The following is a 19,962-nucleotide window of genomic DNA, read 5'->3' on the forward strand; positions in this document are numbered from 1 at the left end:
GAGGGGCTGGGGCTCACGTCACCAGTGAGCGGATGGCCCCGCCCCCTGGCCCCGCCCCCTCCCGTCCTCACTTTCCCCCCCCACCCTCCGGAGCCCCGCCCCCCGCCGCCGGCGCGTGACGCGACGGGCGCCGTGCGTGGCGACGCAGGGCCGGCCCCGCGGCGCGGCGTCGGAGGCGGAAGTGGCGCGGCCGTCGCTCTGGGGCTCTCCCTGCCGGCTCCGGGCGCCGAGAGGAGCCTCCCGCCAGCCCGCCAGCCGCCGCGTCTCCTGCCCTCGCTGCCCCTCCATGTGCCCAGGCGCCGCCGCTCCGCCTCGGGCCGCCGCTCACCCCGGGGTCTATGGAAGTGATGGAAGGACCCCTCAACCTTGTGAGTGGTGGTGGTCGCGGGCGGACGGGGGAACGCGGGCGGAGGGACAACCCGGATCGTCAGGGGGAACCGCGACCCCCGGGGCCCAGGCCGCTCCCGCGGGGCCCGTCGCTCCTGCCCTGCTGGGACCGCGTCCCGGCGCCACGTAGCCGCCTGCAGGCCGCGGGCAAAGTCGGGGTGTCCGGGCCGCACCTCCCTCACCCCCCCCCCCATCTCCAGGCTGCCCTCCCAGCTGCGCCAACCGAGGCCCCTTGGAAACAGCTGGATAGGAGCCACAGTCCCCTCCCCGCAGCCCAGTCTCATTGCTTTAGGTCTCTTGAAAGTACCAGAGATGTCCGCTTTCTTAGAAAAAGCGGAGGGACCACCCCGGTCCTTATTGTTTTAGGCAAAAAGCAAAAAAAAAAAAAAAAAAAAAAAGACCTCTCCCAGACAACCCCCCAAAACCCCAAACCGCTCGCAGAGTTTTGTTTTGTTTTGTTTTTTCTTCCCAGAGTGGTCGCCGGGCGTCTTTGGGTTTCCTGGGAAAGGTTCACGTAATTTAGATGCAGACGTGTGATCTCTTAGCGTTGCAGACTAGAACTTTGAAGTCCCAAGTTTGTAGGTGGTTTTTGATGTGGTGGTGGTGGGGTTGCGAACAAACCGCGGAGGATTGATTTCTCCCTTTGGAACTCGGCCCTGCTGGCTTGGAAGAGCCTGGTTCTTCGTGCTGTGCAGGAAAGCCAGAGCCTGTGGTTTGAGAGTATAGATTTCTGGAGCCAGAAATCTGCTTGGATTTGAACTCTGGCTTAGTCACCTAATAGCTTCAGGACCTTGAGCAAACATTTTCACCTCGTTTTCTTTTTCAGGTTTCTTGTGAGGATTAAAGGCGTACACAGATACTAGGCACGTAGAACTGTGCTTTCTAGATAGAACGTTGGAGGATTTAGCCACTCTTATAATGAGACCATAAAGCCCTTGACGTTTCACTTTAATGAGATTTGGACTTGAGCTTGACCGCTTGAGAGTGATCACCTCGCTGGAGGCCAGGTTAGCAGCTCCGAGGAGCCCATCCCAGAGTTACTAAGTTAGGCCCTGCATCCATCTCTAAGTTGGTTACACTTAAGGACGATTGGACTAGATTGGTGAGTTTTTGAAAGCCAGGGGTACATCTTGCACCTCTTGTTTTTAAGAGAACTCGCATGGTCAATACAGTTTGCGGGGTGAAGCGTGGATGGCTCGATACTGAAACTCCACAGGAAGATTATTAGTCGGAGCCAGCTGTTTACAAAGTGCTTCAAAGTTCAAGTGTCCTTGCAGAGCCATCCCTGGTTCAGTTCCAGGTAGCTTCACTTTATTTGGCAGCTGGGTGTAGCATGACCCTAGCTAACTATTCAACTAGTGTGTTGTGACTTATGAGAGGACTGAAACTGGGTTTCAGTGGGAGGTGGAGCACCAAGTGCTCAGTCTAGGAAAAATTAGGTAAATGATGGCAGCAGAGCTTTTATTTATCTACTGTTCACTTGAGCTGTGCTAGCTTCCAGCTCACTCTGTTGCCTAGGCTGGTCTCAAGCACTGGATCATCCTCCTTTGTAAATGCTGGTCTTACAGGCCCATGCCTCCATGCCCTGGTAAGTTGTTGTTTGTTTGTTTTTGTTAAATAGGTAAATTAGGCTAGCGCAATTTTGTTATCCAGTCTTAAAATTTATGTGTCAAACTTCAGAGATGTGGCAGCTTGAATTTTTAAGCCATTTGAGATTTTGAAGATTTCTGACATCCAGCCTAGCTGTTTGCTGGACGTTTACTTGCATGAAGAGTGTTGAAAAGTAGCACTGGTAAGCCTCTGTTAGAGAGTGTATGTGTGTGTTTCACATGTGTGGACAACTTGGGAGTGTCAGTTCTCCACAGTGTGGGTTTGGGGATTCAACTCAGGTAACCAAGTTGGTGTCGAGTGTCTTTATCCCCTGAGCCCTGGACTTAAAGTTTTGAAGATAGTCAGTCTCTGTGTCTGTCTGTCTGTCTGTCTGTCTGTCTGTCTGTCTGTCTGTCTCTCTCTCTCTCTCTCTCTCTCTCATTGTCAGTGAATACACCACAGTATCAACATTACAGGTAGCTCTGAATTTTGTGACTTAATGAGTCTCTTTGTAAATTCTAGTAAACTATACAAGTTTATCATTGGTGTGTACTACAGATTCATAATATAAGGACTTCACTACTGTACATGGGTTTAGAGCCCTATGTCCTCAGAGCATCCTTGGAATTTAGTAAGAATTGTTTGAGAGATTTATTGATGAACACACCTGAATTGAGGGAAATTAAATAATCTCTTAGGTCAGTGACTTAAGTACATTTTTGCATTCCAACTCATTATGACCTGCTTCTAGCAATACTTCCATGTTAGTGTACTTGTCATTTTCATGGGTCTGTATTGAGCTGTATGTCACCACTGCCTCTGCTATGGAGTTTCATTGTTAGGGTCATAGCAGGGCTAATTTCTTCACAATGAATTTTCAGGACATGGAAGAAACTAGTTTGGATTAGTACTACATTTTAGGATGTAGCTGTTACAGATGTGCTAGCTCTCTAATTTTCGGAGTTGGTCAAGAGAAATTTTATTTCCTTTGTTTTCAATTCTGGATATATTTGTTCTATCAAGTTTTCTCCTGTGTGTTATTTGCTTATTTGAGGTAGGGTCATAAGACCAGGCCACAGTGTGTAGTTCGGGCTAGCTTCCAACCTGTGATCCTCCTGCCTCAGTTTCCTCAGCGCTGTGATGACAAGCCTGTACCACCACACACAGCTTGTTCATTTTTAATATGGAAAGATTGTAACTTATAAAATCACCTAGTGTGTGCTAGGTATTTTTTTCCATGCATTCAATTTTGGCATTCAGCTGGTAGCAAATGATCGTCAGAACTTCCGTGAGATAATTTCCAGTGCTGCCAACTTGGGTAGTGATGTCAGATCTCAGTGTGCATGACTGTTGTTCCTGCTTTGCGTGCTGTGGCTGCTGCAGGCTGTGCCCACGTGACTTCCTCACCTGCACGTGTTTTGTTGTTGTCTTGCTTTTTATGTGTTCATCCTTCAGTCACACCTGCTTTCTCTCTGTTCAGGCTTAAGAGTACTGGGAGTGTCTGTTGGAAACCTGAGCTTCCTTCTGGAGTACTTAGTTCTTACTTTGCCTGAAGTGGTTAATGCTTTCAAGCATCTCATACAAGGAAAAGATTCCTATCATTGGCTAAGGAATGGCCACCTTTTATGTAGCTGAAGTCTTTGTAACTGTCTTATGCCAGGCATGTTAGAATTAAAATCTTTAAAGAAAAAAAGAGGCTATTTTAATCCCTTTTATGTTACCCCAAAAATAACCTAAGGAAAATAAATCCTGTGCCATAGGTAGGGTTGGACTTTGGGTGGGGGTGGGGATTGGTGGTAATGGAGTGCTAATTTATAGCCAACAATTAGTAAATGGCAGGGCTTCATTATTTCTCTTGTTTATCTTGCCTTAGTAGCTAGATGAGCTATTCTACCGATGTTATAGATTATGACATTGAAATGCAGAATAAGTTGAGATAGTGGGGTTTGAAAGCTAGAATCTAAAATAAATCATTGAGCTTTGTGTTAGGGCATTATTTACTCATCTGCTTTCCTGTGATCTGCACTGAGAAGTCCTTACAGATTGATAAGTCAGTTTTGTGTGTAATACTGCCAAGCTTGCTATATTGTGGAATATATCTTGGGTTTCTGCAGAAACATGGGCCTCTCACATTTTACACTAAATAAAGCCAAACTCTAACTTTTGTTGTATATGAGGTGCTGTAATACTTACTGTTGGATGGTTTAAAGTGTGTGTGTGTGTGTGTGTGTGTGTGTGTGTGTGTGAGAGAGAGAGAGAGAGAGAGAGAGAGAGAGAGAGAGAGAGAGAGAGAGAGAGTTTTGCCTTCATGTATGTTTGTATACCACATATGTGCCTGGTGCCTTTGGGCCAAAAGAGGCCATTAGGTCCCCAGGAAGTGGAGTTTCAGACCTTAGTGAGCCACCATGTGGGTGCTGGAAATCACACTTAGGTCCACTGGAAGAGCAGCCTGCGCTCTTACTGCTTAGGTGTCTCTGTAGCCTCTGGATTTTTTAATACTATCGGAATTCACCAAATTGATTTCATAACCTGTTATGAGAATCCTATACTCAATTCTCACTGTCTACACAGCAGGTGATGACAGTTTTGGAAAAACAAGAACAAGCTCAATAGAGACTGACGGAGGAAGAAGCCGATAGACAAAGTAGCACAAGGGGAAAGTTGGTCTTCAGAGTTGAAATGAGGTCCTCAAGTTCACCGGAGCACTTACCTCCGGTTTAATTGTTCTGCTGATTAGACAGTTGACTCGTGCACATGTTTGGAGATACTGCTTGATACCTGTCTAGTGACTAGGACAGGGGCATAAGGATACCATTTCTCCTTTGCTCCCAGTTGAAGACCATACCTGTCAGGAATACAGTAGCTATCCTCTGCCTTCTTTCTAATATTTGGAATGGTGTTCTCTTTTCCTCTTAATATAGCACTTCCTCCAGCTTAGAAATTAATAAATTGGAAGATACAGAAGATACTCTAATTTATAACCTTGGAGGTTTTTTGTTTTGTTTTGAGACAAGATTGCTCTGTGTCCTGGAACTTGCTGTGTAGACCAGGCTGGCCTCCAACTGACAGAGCTCTGCCCCTGAGTGTGCTGGCACTACAGGCAAGCACCACCGTGCTGAGAAAGGTAGCCCTGAACTTGCATTTTTAAAGCAGCCTGAAGAAGCAAAAAATCCTTGAGAGTAAATTCATTCACTTAGTAACCAATTGTGGTTTCTAGGATTTTTGTTGGTTTTAGATAATGGAAGCTCACTTCTATTAGCTTAAGTCCAAAGAGATACTGCCCAGAGAAAGGGGCGGGAAGAGCAATGTACAATGTCCAAGAGCCTGTGGAGTCTGGAACTCAGGAGTAGGATTCCTTTGATAGGCTTTGGACTGTTTCACTTTCTTCAGGCCTGTGTTTCTGCCTGGCCACTCTCAGAATGTCATGTAGTTAAAACCATTTGAAGTTTTATTGCTGTACTTGCTTTCTGAACCCAGGTTTGAAAATTCAGGGTTTGGGATTCTTTTTAAAGTGTCCAGAAAGCCAGACAATATAAGAATGGCCCCTGCCATAGGAATCACAGTTGCTAAGGAAAAGCAGTGTACAGAAAGAGGTAGACTGTGTTTTGATTTTCTAGTTTTTACTTTGAATTTCTAAAGAAACATACTCATGGATTTATTTTAATGGCTGTAATCGTACCAATAACAGTATTTAAACAGATCAGTTTTTAAGTGGGAATCCTAAAGAGTCCTTAAAAAAATAACAATAACTATCAAAATAGGTTTCTATAGTATTGTCTACCTTTTTATTACCATTTGTCTAGAGACAGGGTCTCATGTAGCTCAGGCTGGTCTCAAACTCATTATGGGTTTGACTAGGGATGACTTTGAATTCCTCATCCTTCACCACTTCCCAAGGACTAGGATTATAGGTGTGTACCACCATGCCTGGCAAACATGGAGCTGAGACAGTGTCTGAAGTTACAGGCTGGCCTCTAACTTGTGATCCTGCTTCAGCCTCCTTAGGGTTGGGATTAGAGGTGTGAGCCATCATCTGTGATGACTTGGATTGCACTTTATCCTTGCACCTTGTTTCTGAGCTTTCCTTCCTTCCTTCCTTCCTTCCTTCCTTCCTTCCTTCCTTCCTTCCTCCCTCCCTCCCTCCCTCCCTCCCTCCCTCCCTCCCTCTCTCCCTTCCTTCCTCCTCTTCTCTTTTCTTCTTTCTCTTCTCCTCCTCCTTTTCTTTTTTTTTCTTTCTTTTTTCTTTATTTTTGAGACAGAGTTTCTCTGTAGACCCCTGACTGTCCTGGAACTCACTCTGTAGACCAGGTTGACCTCCAACTCAGAGATCCAGAGATCCTCCTGCCTCTGCCTCCCAGGTGCTGGGATTAAAAGTGTGCACCATCATGCCTGGCTTGTCCTTGATTTTTTCTTAAGATGTGTCCATAAGCCTCAGTCACAGCCTCACCTCAGTAGATTTGCAAACTTTACTGCAAAACTACAGGCTGAAAACCTGCATTTTAACCAGATGCCCAAATGGTTTGAATTCTCTTTACAACTCCTAAACAGTGACCTGGTTCAGATTTATTACTGAGTAAGTGAACAACTTAGCTAGGTTAGAGTGAGAGTCAGAACTTGATTCTAGAGCACCTTGGCTCTTGGTAGGGTTGGGTCTGCTGTACTGTCCTTGTTATAAGGTGCTGTGGGGTTTCACATAAGTTTTCTTTTGTGAAAGAAAAGCTGTGGGCTTTTTAATTTTTTTAGAGCTCAAAAAAGGTGAAGACACCTGCATGTGATACCCTCATTCACTGTTCTGTTTCTGCTTCCTACCTAAGACCTTGTTGATTGAATACCGCTGTTGTTTGCAGATCATCTGCCAGCTTTCATTGTTTGTACAGTCTTCTCAAAAGATGTGCCCTTTCATCTGGGAGCAGTGCACATTTGTACTCCCAGCGTGTAGGAGGAGGTAGAGGCGAGAGAACCAGGATTTCAAGGCCAGACATAGGATCCTATCTCAAAAATCTGCTCCATCCCACTCCAGATGTTTTACCTGGATACTAGAAAATATTTAGGTGCTCAGAACATACTTTTTGCTCAGTCCAAGCCTCCATGGTTAAAATTAACCTATTATTTTAAGCCTCTATTCATAAATTGAGATTATGGGGAAAGTTTGCATAATTGCTATTTGAAGAATAAAAGCTCTCTGGAACATGGGAAGGGATGATCTTGCCTTTAAAAACAGTTTGTTTCTTCTTTACAGACATAGAAGTAGGGGAATGCAAGCAGAAGTGCCAGTTTCTGTTTCTGTCTCCACCTTTGCTTTGTGTTGAGTATCACTCAACACACAAGCCCAACGTGTATCTGTAATGTCAGTTGCAAAAGTGATTTCTATGAAGCAGTTATGGTACATTTCATGAAAAGCCTTCAAGATAAGTCATTTTACACCTGACAGAACAGATTAATGTTTTCACTTAAAAAACACATAAACCCATAGAATTTGTCATTTTAATCATTTTTATGGGCATAGTTCAATAAGGTTAAGTATATTCATATTGTTGTGAGATGCCCCTTCCCTTTTAAGACTGAATAGATTCCCTTGAGCAGACATACTCTCCTTGATTTGTCTATTCCTCTGTTGTGAATATTTGCATTGGTCCCTGAAATGAATGATAAACAACGCTGGTTACTGCGTGGAAAGGTCATGGTCACGACAGAACCTGGTATTAGTTTCAGAGCTTTATTAGGAGGAAGAGGGGTGTGTGTGTGTGGGGGGGGGGGTACAAGAGAACCAAGCCTGGGAAGGAGCACATGCAGAGAGCAGAGAGAGAGGGTGGGGTCTACCTTCGGCTTTTTAAGAGTTCCCAGTGAACATGCACAGGCCGGCTTACGGAGCTACACCACACATGCGGAGCTACACCACACATGCGCTGATTGCTTGACCACACAGCGTGCACGTAGTTGCCAGCGCACACTGATGACGTAAGATGCAAGACCCTTTGCTTAACTCCTAAAGTGTGCATGTGCGGTCATGCAGTTGGAGTAAGTAAGGGCAGAATTCTAACAGTCCCATTTTGGATATTGTGAATAATGCTGTTGTGAACAAGGGTTACCAGTACTGTTCTCTCTCTCTCTCTCTCTCTCTCTCTCTCTCTCTCTCTCTCTCTCTCTCTCTCTCTCTCTCTCTCCTCTCCCTCTCTCTCTCTCTCTGCTACAATTAAGGCTCTGAGACATTTTTGTTCTCCATTGCTATGATAAACACCATGAATGTGGTGGTTTGAATGAGAATGCCCCAATAGACTCAAATATTTGCCCAGAAGGGTTAGGAGGTGTGGTCTTCTTGGAGTAGGTGTGGCCTTGTTGGAGGAGGTGTCTCTGGGGATGTCTTTGATATTTCAAAAGCCTACTCCAGGCCCAGTCTCTGCCTGCTGCCTGTGGATCAGGATGTAAAGTTCTCAACTACTGGCCCAACACCATGATTGCTGCTTCCCCACTGTGATAATTATAGACTAACCCTCTAAAACTAAGCAAGTCTCAGATGCTTCCTTTTATAAGAGTTGCCCTGGTCATGGTATCTCACTGGAGCAGTAGAATAGTAACTAAGACAGTGGCCAAAATCGGTGTAGGGAAGAAGTTTATGACTCAACAGCTTGTAGTCCATCGTCCAGGGAAGTCAGGGCAGGAACTAAAGCTGAGCCCATGGAAGCATGCTCCTTACTTGGTTGCTCCTCATGGCTTGCTCAACCCTGCTTTCTTAACCCCAGACCAACTGCCCAGGGGTGGCCCTGCCCATTGTGTACTGGGCCCTTCCACATCAGTCATTATAGGCTTGCCTACAGGCCACTCTGATGTGGGCGTAGTATCAGATGAGGTTCTTTCTTCACAGATAACCTAAGCTTGTGTTAAGTTGATTTAAAAACAATTAACCACCACATCCACCATGCACATGCTTGTATGCCTGTCTTTTTGTTTGAGAAAAGGTCCCACTCTGGCATCCCACTCACTTCTCTTCCCTTACTCCTGAGTGCTGTAATCACAGGTATGCACCTGCCCCAGACCTTTCTTTGCTTTGTAAAGAAGCTTTGCTAAGCCATCTGTAGACTTGTTAAGAGAGGAAAGACCAGACTGTTCCCCCCCGCCCTTCTATTGCTTTCTTTTTCCCGTCTATCTAAATAGTATAATCTTTTTTTTTTTTTTTTTTTTTTTTTTTTTTTTGGTTTTTCGAGACAGGGTTTCTCTGTGTAGCTTTGCGCCTTTCCTGGGACTCACTTGGTAGCCCAGGCTGGCCTTGAACTCACAGAGATCCGCCTGGCTCTGCCTCCCGAGTGCTGGGATTAAAGGCGTGCACCACCACCGCCCGGCTAAATAGTATAATCTTAATGTAAGTTACTGGCCTTGTTAAAGAAGAGAAGGAAACAGGTCGACAAAGCTATGTATTCAAGCTCTTTTGTTGTTGCAGTTTGTGATCTATTTATTATGCATACAGTGTTCTGTCTGCATGTATGCTGGCAGGCCAGAGAGGGCGCCAGATCTCATTGGAGATGGTGGTGAGCCACCATGTGGCTGCTGGGAATTGAACCTGGGGCCTCTGGAAGAACAGCCAGTGCTCTTAACCGCTGAGCCATCTCTCCAGTCCATAGTTTGTGATCTAACAGCCTCATAAGTGCTAGCCAGGTGCTGTGTCCTGAGCTATCTATCTATCCATCCATCCATCCATCCATCCATCCATCCATCCATCTTTGGAGGATTCATTCATTCACTTACTAACTTATTAATTTATTTATTTATTGCCATTCTGGGAATGGAACTGAAAGCCTTGCAATGTTAGACAGATGTTTTACCACTGACTACACCTTCTAGCCTTTGATCTCCCCCCCCCCCCCCCCCCAGACAGGGTTTCTGTGTGGAGCTTTGCGCCTTTCCTGGAACTCGCTTTGGAGACCAGGCTGGCCTCGAACTCACAAAGATCTGCCTGCCTCTGCCTCCCGAGTGCTGGGATTAAAGGCGTGCGCCACCACCGCCTGGCGCCTTTGGTCTTTTATGACATAGTCTTGCTGCATTGATCAGGCTAACATGAGCTAGCAGGAGATGACTTTGCTCCTCCTGAGAGCCAGCATTACAGGTGTGTGGCTCTATGGCTGGAGGCTTTGGGAAACTTTAAGTATCCATGTAAGGACAGCATTGTTTAATCCATACACCTCAACAGTAGGGGTATCTAAGCCCTTTGATTTTTAGATCCTCTTAAGTTTACCTCTTTTTTTTGATGAATTGTACATGAAGAAATATTAATATTAAATATTAATATCAGAATCCTTCAACTGCATATTTTTAAAAATTTTAAGGCAAGTAGTTTTTTAATGTGTAAAGGGAAGAATGAACAGCTATAAGAGAAGTTTGAATTTTTCATGATATGTTTCCTGGTTAAAGTTTTTAGACTATACAGACTATTGAAAGTACAAAATGTTTCTTTGAAATATCTAGTTAAATATCAAGAAAGTGCATGTTTTGAGTACTACCCGGGATTGTAACTCTTTTGGTTACTCTGAGCAGTGGAAGAATAGAGGTCATTTAGCAGTTAGAACCGATAACTGAAGAGGGTTATGGGTAGAGAGGAGTTGCCAGTTCCTATCAGATGATATGGTTCTAGGCTTGGCTCCTTGCATAGCATAGTTTGTTTGTTTTGGGGTTTTTTGTTTGTTTGTTTTTCAAGACAGGGTTTCTCTGTGTAACAACCCTGGTCCCGGAACTCACTCTGTAGACCAGGTTGGCCTTGAACTCACAGAGTTCTGCTTCCCCAGTGCTGGGGTTAAAAGTATTCACCACCACTTTGTTTTTTCAAAGTCTTGTTTTATAATTTGGAGTAACACAGAATGTTTGTCTTCTAGGCTCACCAACAGAGCCGACGAGCAGACCGTTTGTTAGCTGCTGGGAAATACGAAGAGGCGATTTCTTGTCACAAAAAGGCTACAGGTATTTTTCTTAAGAAATACTACATAGAGCTGTTGGTAGACTGAGGCCAGGAGTATTGCCATGATTTGGAGGCCAGCTTAGACTGCCAAGTGAAAGCCTATCACAAAACAAAAGGAACAAGAATACTTCGTTATTGGTAATTGTCATTTAGCTCTGACGTGTGTGTGTGTGTGTGTGTGTGTGTGTGTGTGTGTGTGTGTGTGTGTGTGTATACAGTATACACGTATACTGTATCTACTACTGCTAAATGTCATTTAGTTATTGGGTTTCTGGGGCTGGAGATGGAGCTTAGTGTAAGCATTCACTTAGCATTCATTGGTTTCTTATCAGAGACCCATATAGAGACCCAAATTTCTGAGTTAGCTTCTTCATAATAGAACTGAGGGCCCTGTTTTCCAGAGCTTGTGTCTCATCGACAATAGGTGGAATGGTCGTGTCTGTTCTAGAACAAGGTCTGCTAGGAAGCACTTTTCCTTCCCTTCTGACGAGAGCAGAGTTCTTTCCTGCAGGGAAAAGAATGTTATTTTACTGTTGAAATACAAAGTCACAGTGGGTTCTACTTTAGATAAATCTTTGGTATGTTGTACCTGTAAGTAATTGTTGAGAGAGAATATGTTTTGATTCCGGACCTTGCTTAGCTAGCTCTTGATATCCTAGTACTCATATAGCCTAGGTTACTTCCCAGACTTGAGCACTCCTCCTGCCTCAGCCTCCTGAAGTGCTTGGATCAAAGGTATGTGCCAGTCACACCCAGCTGAAAACAACTTAAATTAGTTGTGTTGGTGAGTGGCTCACACCTATAATCCTCACACTTTGGTGAGAGGTGGGAACTTCACACAATTTGACCCCAGCTACGACTCTACAGCTAGTCTCTTTCCTAAAACCACCAACAAAGAATTGGCTTTACCATTGTAGTGTGCCCATGTGTCTGCTGTATAGGTTTGAGTACATAACTGGGCATCTCAGAAATATTTTGAGTATTTTTATGTTTGGTGTAGTTTTCTACAACATGAAACTAGTGGTCTTAAGTCTCTCCTCAACCATATTATTAACCAGATCAGATGGTTGATTTGTAGTAACTCCCGTGATAGACCATGTTTAAGAAAACCATGATATGGATGAGAGCCCTGGTTCATTAACCTTAGTGAATGTATGTCATAGGTTAAAGTGGAGTGAATCATCGCAGCATGTTGTACACTAAGTGCAAGATATTCTGAAGAACATGAAAGAGAGGAAAAAAATTATCCCTAAGATCTTTTGTCTTTGAAGACTTGAACAACTATGTGAGACTAGGCAGTGTAGCTCAGTGGTAGAGAACTTGCAAATAGGTAGGTTTGAGGGTGGTTCTTACTATTTACTATTAGTCTTGCATTACAATTGCCAGTATTGTTAAGATTTTTCTGAACACAATAGGACTGATAGACATGAATTCACAGAGACTGACAGCATGTGTACAACCTCTACAGATTCAAACCAGAAAATCCTAGCACTGAGAAAGGGAAGTGAACAAGTCCCACTCTAACCAAGAAGCTAATTGCAGTTGATACCTGCTGGGGAAGGGAAAATGGATTTTCTCTAGTGCAGTGCCATGGGAATATCAACCACACGCCAGGGCAGGCCCCATGCCCAGGAGCAGCTGGCCAGCATAAAACAGACCTCATGCGTTTGGGAGTGTGGGGTTGAGCATTTTAATTTTGTTTTGATATTTTTTGTCTTACTGGTTTTTGTTTGTTTTTGTTTTTTTCTTTGAGAGAGTGAAAACAAGAAGTTGGGTGGGTAGGGAGGTGGAAAGGATCTGGGAGGAGTTGGGAAGGGAAAGAAAATATCGAAATATATGAAAAAAAATTAAGTAAAAAAAATTTTTTTTGAGATAATCCTTTCATAGATTTCAGTATTAGATTATCAAAGTGAGGAAACCAAGTTTTCATCTTTTCTATTTTAAAATAATACTTGCTTTATATTTATGTGGACATGGATGCCTGCTTGTTTGGTGTAGTTTTCTACAACATGAAACTAGTGGTCTTAAGTCTCTCCTCAACCATATTATTAACCAGATCAGATGGTTGATTTGTAGTAACTCCCGTGATAGACCATGTTTAAGAAAACCATGATATGGATGAGAGCCCTGGTTCATTAACCTTAGTGAATGTATGTCATAGGTTAAAGTGGAGGTGCAGGTGCTCTTGGAGGTGAGAGGACATTGGATCCCCTGGAATTGGAGTAACAACCCTATGTGGGTGCTAGGAACCAAATCTGGGTCCTTTTAACGAGCAGTAGTGCTCTTAATGGCCCAGCCATTTCTCCTTCCCCTTTTTCTTTAAAATAACTTTTTTCTTTTTCTTCTTGTCCCAGCTCTAAGACTTTATTGTGGGAAATGTCTAAAGTGGTAGCGTGGTCCTTGCTGAATTTTTTGCACTTTTGGATTATCCGTAGGTATATATGTAAGTTTCAGGGCTCTGCCAAGGTCAGCATTTCCAGTTGTTTTAAACTTGATTTTGTGAAAGCAATTCTAATTGTTAAGTTGGTGGTTTAAAGCAAAATGTAGTTCAGAGGAGACAAGCGTATACAGACAATGTGAGGGATGTCAAAAGAAAATTTCATAGTGTATCCAAGTAATAGCAGAGCACTGGATAGAAAGTCACAACAGGTTTGCAAACAGATGAACAAAAGGGAAAGAAATAGAATGCAGCTGGACAGACGTATAACAAGAGTAAAGGGCCAGGGAAAGTCGAAGAGAAGTATATAAGCCTGGCCAGTATGGCTGGAGCAAAGATGATAGTTCATCTTTTTTCCTGGAGAAAAAACATCTAATTTGAATCTCAAGGTTGCTAGAACCTAGCAGACAGGAAATTGTAAGTCGTGAAATTAAAAAAATCTCTAAAGTATTTGGATTAAGACCAGATAGCAGTGTTGTAATATCTGCAAAGGGAAATTAGTGTAAAGATCAGAGGTTCCAAAAAGTTTACAGTGAGCGAGAGCTTGATCCATTATTAGTAATACTTGTTATTTTATTCTGATTATTCCAGAAAGACTATAAAATACCTTACAGAGGAACATATAGCAGAATGCAGAAGCTAAAAACAAGTAGATGAGGAAAGCCATGAAAAGCTAAAACGGGAAAGGACTGTAAGTGTAATTTATAAATGAATTTTGAGTTCCTGAGTATTGTAGACTTTGCTCTTGGTTTTGTATTAGTCAGGGTTACATTTTTGTCTGAACCCTCCTGAGCCTGGACATTATTCTCTGCATTCTGGTCAGCATTCTGGTTGCTGTGTTCTCGTCAAAACTGCCCACTAAGCTCTGCATACAGCCTTTGAAGCTGCCTTCTGTAGCCTCCCTTCCCCACAGTTCCAAACTTTTGTAGATGAGTGCCAGTGACCTCTGCACAGTATCATCAGGCAGAGTCACACGGTGACCCCACTTTTGGGCTCTAGTGTTCTGGGTTAAGTTTCCATCATTGTGACAGAAATATCTGAAAAGAATGAACTTTATTTTATTTGTGTGTGTGCGGGAGGGGTGCACATGTGCTATAGTACATGTTTGGAGGTTATAGGACAACTTGGTGAGTGGGATCCAAGGTTAAACTCAGGTGTGGGGCTTGTGTTACAAGTGCCTTCAGCCACTGTGCCCTCTTGACAGCTCTAGAAAATCAGCTTGGACAAGGAAAGACATGAGCAGGTAATATGCTTGCCACCCAGCCTGGTGACTTGAGTTTAGTCCCTGGAACCTACCCGGTGGAAGGAGAGAGCGATTCTCACAAGTTGTCCTCTCACCTCCACACGTGTGCCATGGCATGGCAGTGACGCCTTTAGCACTGGAGCTTCAGGGACATTCAAGATCTACCACGGACCTGTGAATGCCGGCACTCAGGAAGCTGAGTCAGGAGTGTGGTTGAGTTTGAGGGTAGCCTGGGCTACATCATGAGACTAAATTTTCTAAAAGAAAAAAAATTTATTTAAAATAAATAAATTTTATTTTTTCATTTTATGGGTGTTTTGCTTGCATATATACATTTGTATACAGTGTTTATCCCTGGTGCCCGAGGAGGCCAGAAGAGGGCATTGGATCCCCTGAGATTGGAGTTATAGTTGAAAGCCAGCATGTAGATGCTGGGAATCAAACTGGAATTCTCTGGGTGAACAGCCAGTGCTCCTAACCACTGAGCCATCTCTTCAGCCCCTGAGACCCTACATCCAAATCATGTTAGCTTTCTCTTAGCACAAAGAGAAAATGTGAGCATTGCCTATTAAGGTTCAACAGATTAAGTCACCCAGAATTGGGTTAAGGTCAAAGAGAAGTTTGTCTTTGTAAATCATATTATTCTGTCCTCAATAACTTGTAATATAAATATATATATATATATATATATATATATTTTGGCTTTTCGAGACAGGTTTTCTCTGTGTAGCTTTGCGCCTTTCCTGGAACTCACTCTGTAGCCCAGATTGGCCTCAAACTCACAGAGATCCACCTGGCTCTGCCTCCCGAGTTAAAAGGTGGATTAAAGGCGTGCGCCACCACCGCCCGGCTTATATTATCATATTCTAAGGGGTTTTTTTGGGTGTTGTTTATAGACAGTCTGTGTAGCTTATGCTAGTTTTGAATCCTTGGGATCCTCTTGTGTCAACCTCTGAAATGCTGGAATTGCCTGTGTGCCACAGTGTCTGGCTTAGGGCTCTTAAGTACCTAATTAGTGGTAGGCTGTTGATATAGTGGTGGTATAGCTCAGAAACAATTGATAAAAATAGTTCTCATAGGAGACCATAATGATATAGTACAGATATTCAAATGGACACTCATGAATATCTATTGATATTTTTGTTGAGATGAGGCCTCAGTAAAACTTAATTTTGCTTCTCTAGAAAAATTTTTTCTAATTGAATCTTAAGTTCCTTCATCATAAAATCTGCAAATCTTCTTGTTCTGCTTGTTGGGCCCAGGTTTGTGCAAAGCACTCTGCCATGGCCAGGTCCCCGGCCCCACCAACTTTAGAGATTTTAAAGCCTCCAATAGTTAAGATGGGTTAGGGAATATTTCTTTACCAGTGACACTCTTTGGGGAGAAGTTAATACTGTTTTCAGATTTGCCTTTTTAGCACAGTTGCTTAGAAGACCAAGTTCTGTATTATGAGCAGTAAACACTTCCACTATTAGCCTATAAATTACAAGACAATGCTGTTCATATATTAATTAATATGTTGTTGTTGTTGTTGTTTTAACCAGCTTATCTCTCTGAAGCCATGAAGTTGACACAGTCTGAGCAGGTGAGACGTGCTAATCCTATTTGCAGACATGTTTTGGGGGCCTGAAGAGATGGTTCAGCAGTTCAGAGAACCCAAGTATGGTTCCCAGTCCCTGTGCCAGGCAGTTTACAAACACCGTCAGTGCTGGGGTCTGCTGCTCTCTTCTGGCCTTCCTCGGTACTGCATATGTACTCCTCCATTATCAAAACAAAGAAGCAAAAATCTTTGATTTTTCTTTTTCTTTTTTTCTTCTTTTTTCACTATATAGTCCTTTCTGTCCTGGAGCACACTATGTAGAGCAGGATAGCCTTGGAATCTGAGATCCATCCACCTCTGTCTCCCCAGTGCTGGGATTAAAGATATATTCTACCATGCCCAGCTGAAAAATAGAATCTTTTTTTTTTTAAAGATAGGTTTTCCTGTGGAGATTTGAATTGTGTAAAAACCTAAAAGTTTTGTACCTTTCTCAAAACACTGAAAAATGTGCAGTATTTTAGGAAGGAAATTAAAACTATATGAGCCGCCATTGGCGTTTCAGTCATGCTTTCCTGTTTGCTCTTGTTACTTACAGTCCTCAGATTGCCAGGTGTTTTCTTTACGGCCCATGAGGAGCTTTCTTAATACTCCACTGGCCTTTGACACTGGCTCACAGTGAGGGAGCAGGAATGACCCAGGGGAACCAGATGGACAACACTTTGCTTGTCAGAGGCAATTTAAATCTGAATAATTTGTTTCTTGGATACCTGGACTTTGATACCTGTTTCGAGATGACTTTGTATTATCTTAATGGGTTTGGGTAAGGCCTGTGCCTAAGTCTTAAAAATACCTTCATTCTGGGGCTGGAGACCTTAAAAGCACTGGCTGTGGTTCCCATCACCCACATGGCAGTTTGGAGTTAACAGAGGAAGCCCAGAATGGTGAATGTATATTATTAACTTGGGCACAGCCACAACAGAGACCAGAGCTTCAGACCTATGGCAAGTTGGCAAAACCTTTCCCCATATGGTTCCATCTGACAAAACCTCCTTCCTCTGTCCAGGATGAAGGTTGGTGTGTGCAAAAACTAGCTGCTGCAGCATTGCCCCCTGCTCTTTCCAGCGTGAGACCGCTCTTCTGCCTCCAGAGAGAGCCAGCTGCTGCCCTGTGCTGTACTTTAAACAAACACGCTGAGGTGCCAGGGTGCAGTGGTAGTAGGCATGGCTCCATCAGTTTTTCTGGACAAGTGTCTGTCTGTCCTTTCTTCATTGGCTTGCCACCCTAGTCAGGGTTCCATGTGGCTCACAGCAGGGGATCAGTTACCTCTTGTAACCTCCACGTACATCTATCTACTCATGCACATAACACAAAATTCAATAATTCTTGAAAAATCTTTATCCAAAGTGTTCACTTTTTTCCAGTGGCCTAGGGTCAAGCCCAGGTCTTTGTATATGCTAGCAAACATTATTCCAGTGAGCTACACCCCTAGCTATAAAGATGATATAATGATGGGTGCCTAAGAGGGTTGGTGACTGAACTAAGGGCGTAGTTCCTGTAAGCTGTAGCATGGGCAGGGTAAAAACACTTTGCTCACACTGAACCAAACCACAGCTGATAGTGTAGACCTTGTGATGGCTGTCATACGGTGTGCAGCAAGCTTTCCAAATACCCTATGGATTGGAAGACCACAGATGAAGGGGATCGTAGGGAAGCATGACACTTGGAGCGCAGTCCACTGTGACCGCCTGTAGCGTGGCTTGTTATCTCCGGGGGTCAGGAAGCAGAACACTGGCTGTGAATCTCAAGGCCCACCATAGGCAAGCCACTCCATAGACCACACCTCCTAAAGATTCCACAACCACTCAAGCAAGTGTTCAGGCACTTGAGGCTGGGAGCTTTCTAATGTTAAGTTCTGTACACTGACCTTTTCTTCTGCGTCCCAGGCTCACTTATCACTGGAACTGCAACGGGACAGCCACATGAAACAGCTTCTCCTCATCCAGGAGAGGTGGAAGAGAGCAAAGCGGGAGGAGCGCTTGAAAGCGCAGCACAGCACAGACAGGGACGGAGCTCCCCACCTGCAGGCATCTCACAAACCCTCTGAGGACATGGAGGGCCAGAACCCTCTTCTTTCTCAGACACACATCCCTTCCACAGAGAAGCGCCTCCCTGAGGTTCAGGGGGTCCTTGACAGGGATCCAGACACACTGCTATATTTACTTCAGCAAAAGAATGAGCCAACAGAACCGTGTATTGGAAGCAAAGCCCCAAAAGATGATAAAACAATTATAGAGGAGCAGGCAACCAAAATTGCAGATTTGAAGAGGCATGTGGAATTTCTTGTGGCTGAAAATGAAAGGTTAAGGAAAGAAAATAAACAACTAAAGGCTGAGAAGGCCAGACTTCTGAGAGGTCCGACAGAGAAGGAGCTGGACGTTGATGCTGACTTTGTAGAGAAGTCGGAGCTGTGGAGCTTGCCACCACACTCGGAAACTGCCACAGCCTCTTCAACCTGGCAGAAGTTTGCCTCAAACACTGGGAAAGCCAAGGACATTCCAATCCCTAATCTTCCTCCTCTGGATTTCCCATCTCCAGAACTTCCTCTTATGGAGCTTTCTGAGGACATTCTGAAAGGATTCATGAATGATTAAAATGGAAAGCCATTGGAGAGGCTGGTGACACAGATAATCCAGAAAAGAATACAAAGGGAAAGAAAGTCATGCCCCAGGGGATCCCAGAAATGCTCCTTCATCTGGTATACTGTGGGAGAAGAGGCGGTGCCAGGACCTGGGAAAGTCACTGTGAAACATCATTTATCTTATGACTAAAGCTCATGTTTCCGACTGGGCAGACACTGAACTCTTGGATGGAGGTTCGCTTTCTTATGATACAAACCAAATGGCTACCTGGAATAATTTTTCAAACAGTTATTTTTCTTATCTTCAGGGTTAAATGTATAAAAGTATGTCATGTGTAATTAATCTATAATGCCATAAATGATAATGCAAAAGCTAAATATGGTGGCCTGAGAGGCTCACTTGTATTTGGAACATGCTTTCTATCATGCATTGACTGTATGCATTTTATGCACATTTTGTTTGTTGAGATACGGTGTGTAAGATACACCCTTCCAGATGGAACTGTATGTGCCACAGTTTGCACTACTCATAATATAATGATAACCTCAAGACTATCAGGAGAAATATTTAAATTTCCATTTTATGAAGAAAGGAACCAAATTATTAGTTATGCTTTTTAAAAAAATTACCAGTTTACATAATTAATCAGGGTGCATTTTAAGTTCTAACTTTGTGTTATATGATGCATCATTTGTAAATTCTGAGGAACTCTCCTTTGTTCTGAATGATGCATGTGTGAAAGTAATGCTAGTTAGCAGTATTTGATTGTAAGAAATCAATAAAGTAATTGTGTTTCATACCCTTGTTGAATGTGGCTGGTTAACAAGTCACTCAGTGGCTTCTCCCTGTGTTCCTGCCTTCTCTTTCCACAAAGCTCAGCTATGAAGTAAACAGTCCATGCTGGTTTCAGACTTGGGATCCCAGCCTCCTCTTTACAGTGAGCTTTACAGACGGGTGTAGTTCAATGCAGGGAGTTTGCCTAGCACCAGGGAAAGCTTGGATTTGAATGAGGTACTTACTGCCACTTCTGCTGCTCTTCCTCCCATCCTTCTGCTTTGCTGTTTTCATAGACCTCTTTCTGTCTGTTTTGTTGAAGCTCTTGTGCACATTGCGTAGTGCACTTGTGTAGTCTGGTTCTCTGTTGGAGCCTGTGCTCCAAGTCTGTGTGTTAGAGAGGTAATG

General features: G+C 43.6%; 1 protein-coding gene across 3 annotated transcripts; it reads left to right on the forward strand.

Moving 5' to 3' along the window:
* The first annotated feature begins 245 nt into the window (after window positions 1-245).
* Nrbf2 (nuclear receptor binding factor 2) lies at window positions 246-19,579 on the forward strand. 3 transcript variants are annotated; one of them, XM_059282170.1, is made up of 5 exons: window positions 352-368; window positions 10,839-10,923; window positions 13,950-14,049; window positions 16,146-16,186; window positions 18,085-19,579. In XM_059282170.1, the coding sequence occupies exons 4-5, from the start codon at window positions 16,163-16,165 to the stop codon at window positions 18,790-18,792; spliced, it is 732 nt and encodes a 243-aa protein (XP_059138153.1). In that variant the 5' UTR covers window positions 352-368; window positions 10,839-10,923; window positions 13,950-14,049; window positions 16,146-16,162; the 3' UTR covers window positions 18,793-19,579. The 3 variants fall into 3 exon arrangements, with proteins under 3 accessions (XP_059138152.1, XP_059138154.1, XP_059138153.1); XM_059282169.1 differs by lacking the exon at window positions 13,950-14,049 and having other exon boundaries at window positions 246-368; XM_059282171.1 differs by lacking the exons at window positions 10,839-10,923; window positions 13,950-14,049 and having other exon boundaries at window positions 287-368.
* The last annotated feature ends 383 nt before the right edge of the window (window positions 19,580-19,962 follow it).

The sequence above is a fragment of the Peromyscus eremicus genome, chromosome 16_21 (genome assembly GCF_949786415.1).
Source record: "Peromyscus eremicus chromosome 16_21, PerEre_H2_v1, whole genome shotgun sequence".
Taxonomy (NCBI): Eukaryota; Metazoa; Chordata; class Mammalia; order Rodentia; family Cricetidae; genus Peromyscus; species Peromyscus eremicus.

Coding starts and splice junctions, on each gene's coding strand:
- Nrbf2 (XM_059282169.1), top strand. CDS start 339: ATGGAAGTGATGGAAGGACCCCTCAACCTT. Junction 369..10,838: donor TGGAAGGACCCCTCAACCTT/GTGAGTGGTGGT, acceptor TTTGTCTTCTAG/GCTCACCAACAGAGCCGACG. Junction 16,187..18,084: donor AGTTGACACAGTCTGAGCAG/GTGAGACGTGCT, acceptor TCTGCGTCCCAG/GCTCACTTATCACTGGAACT.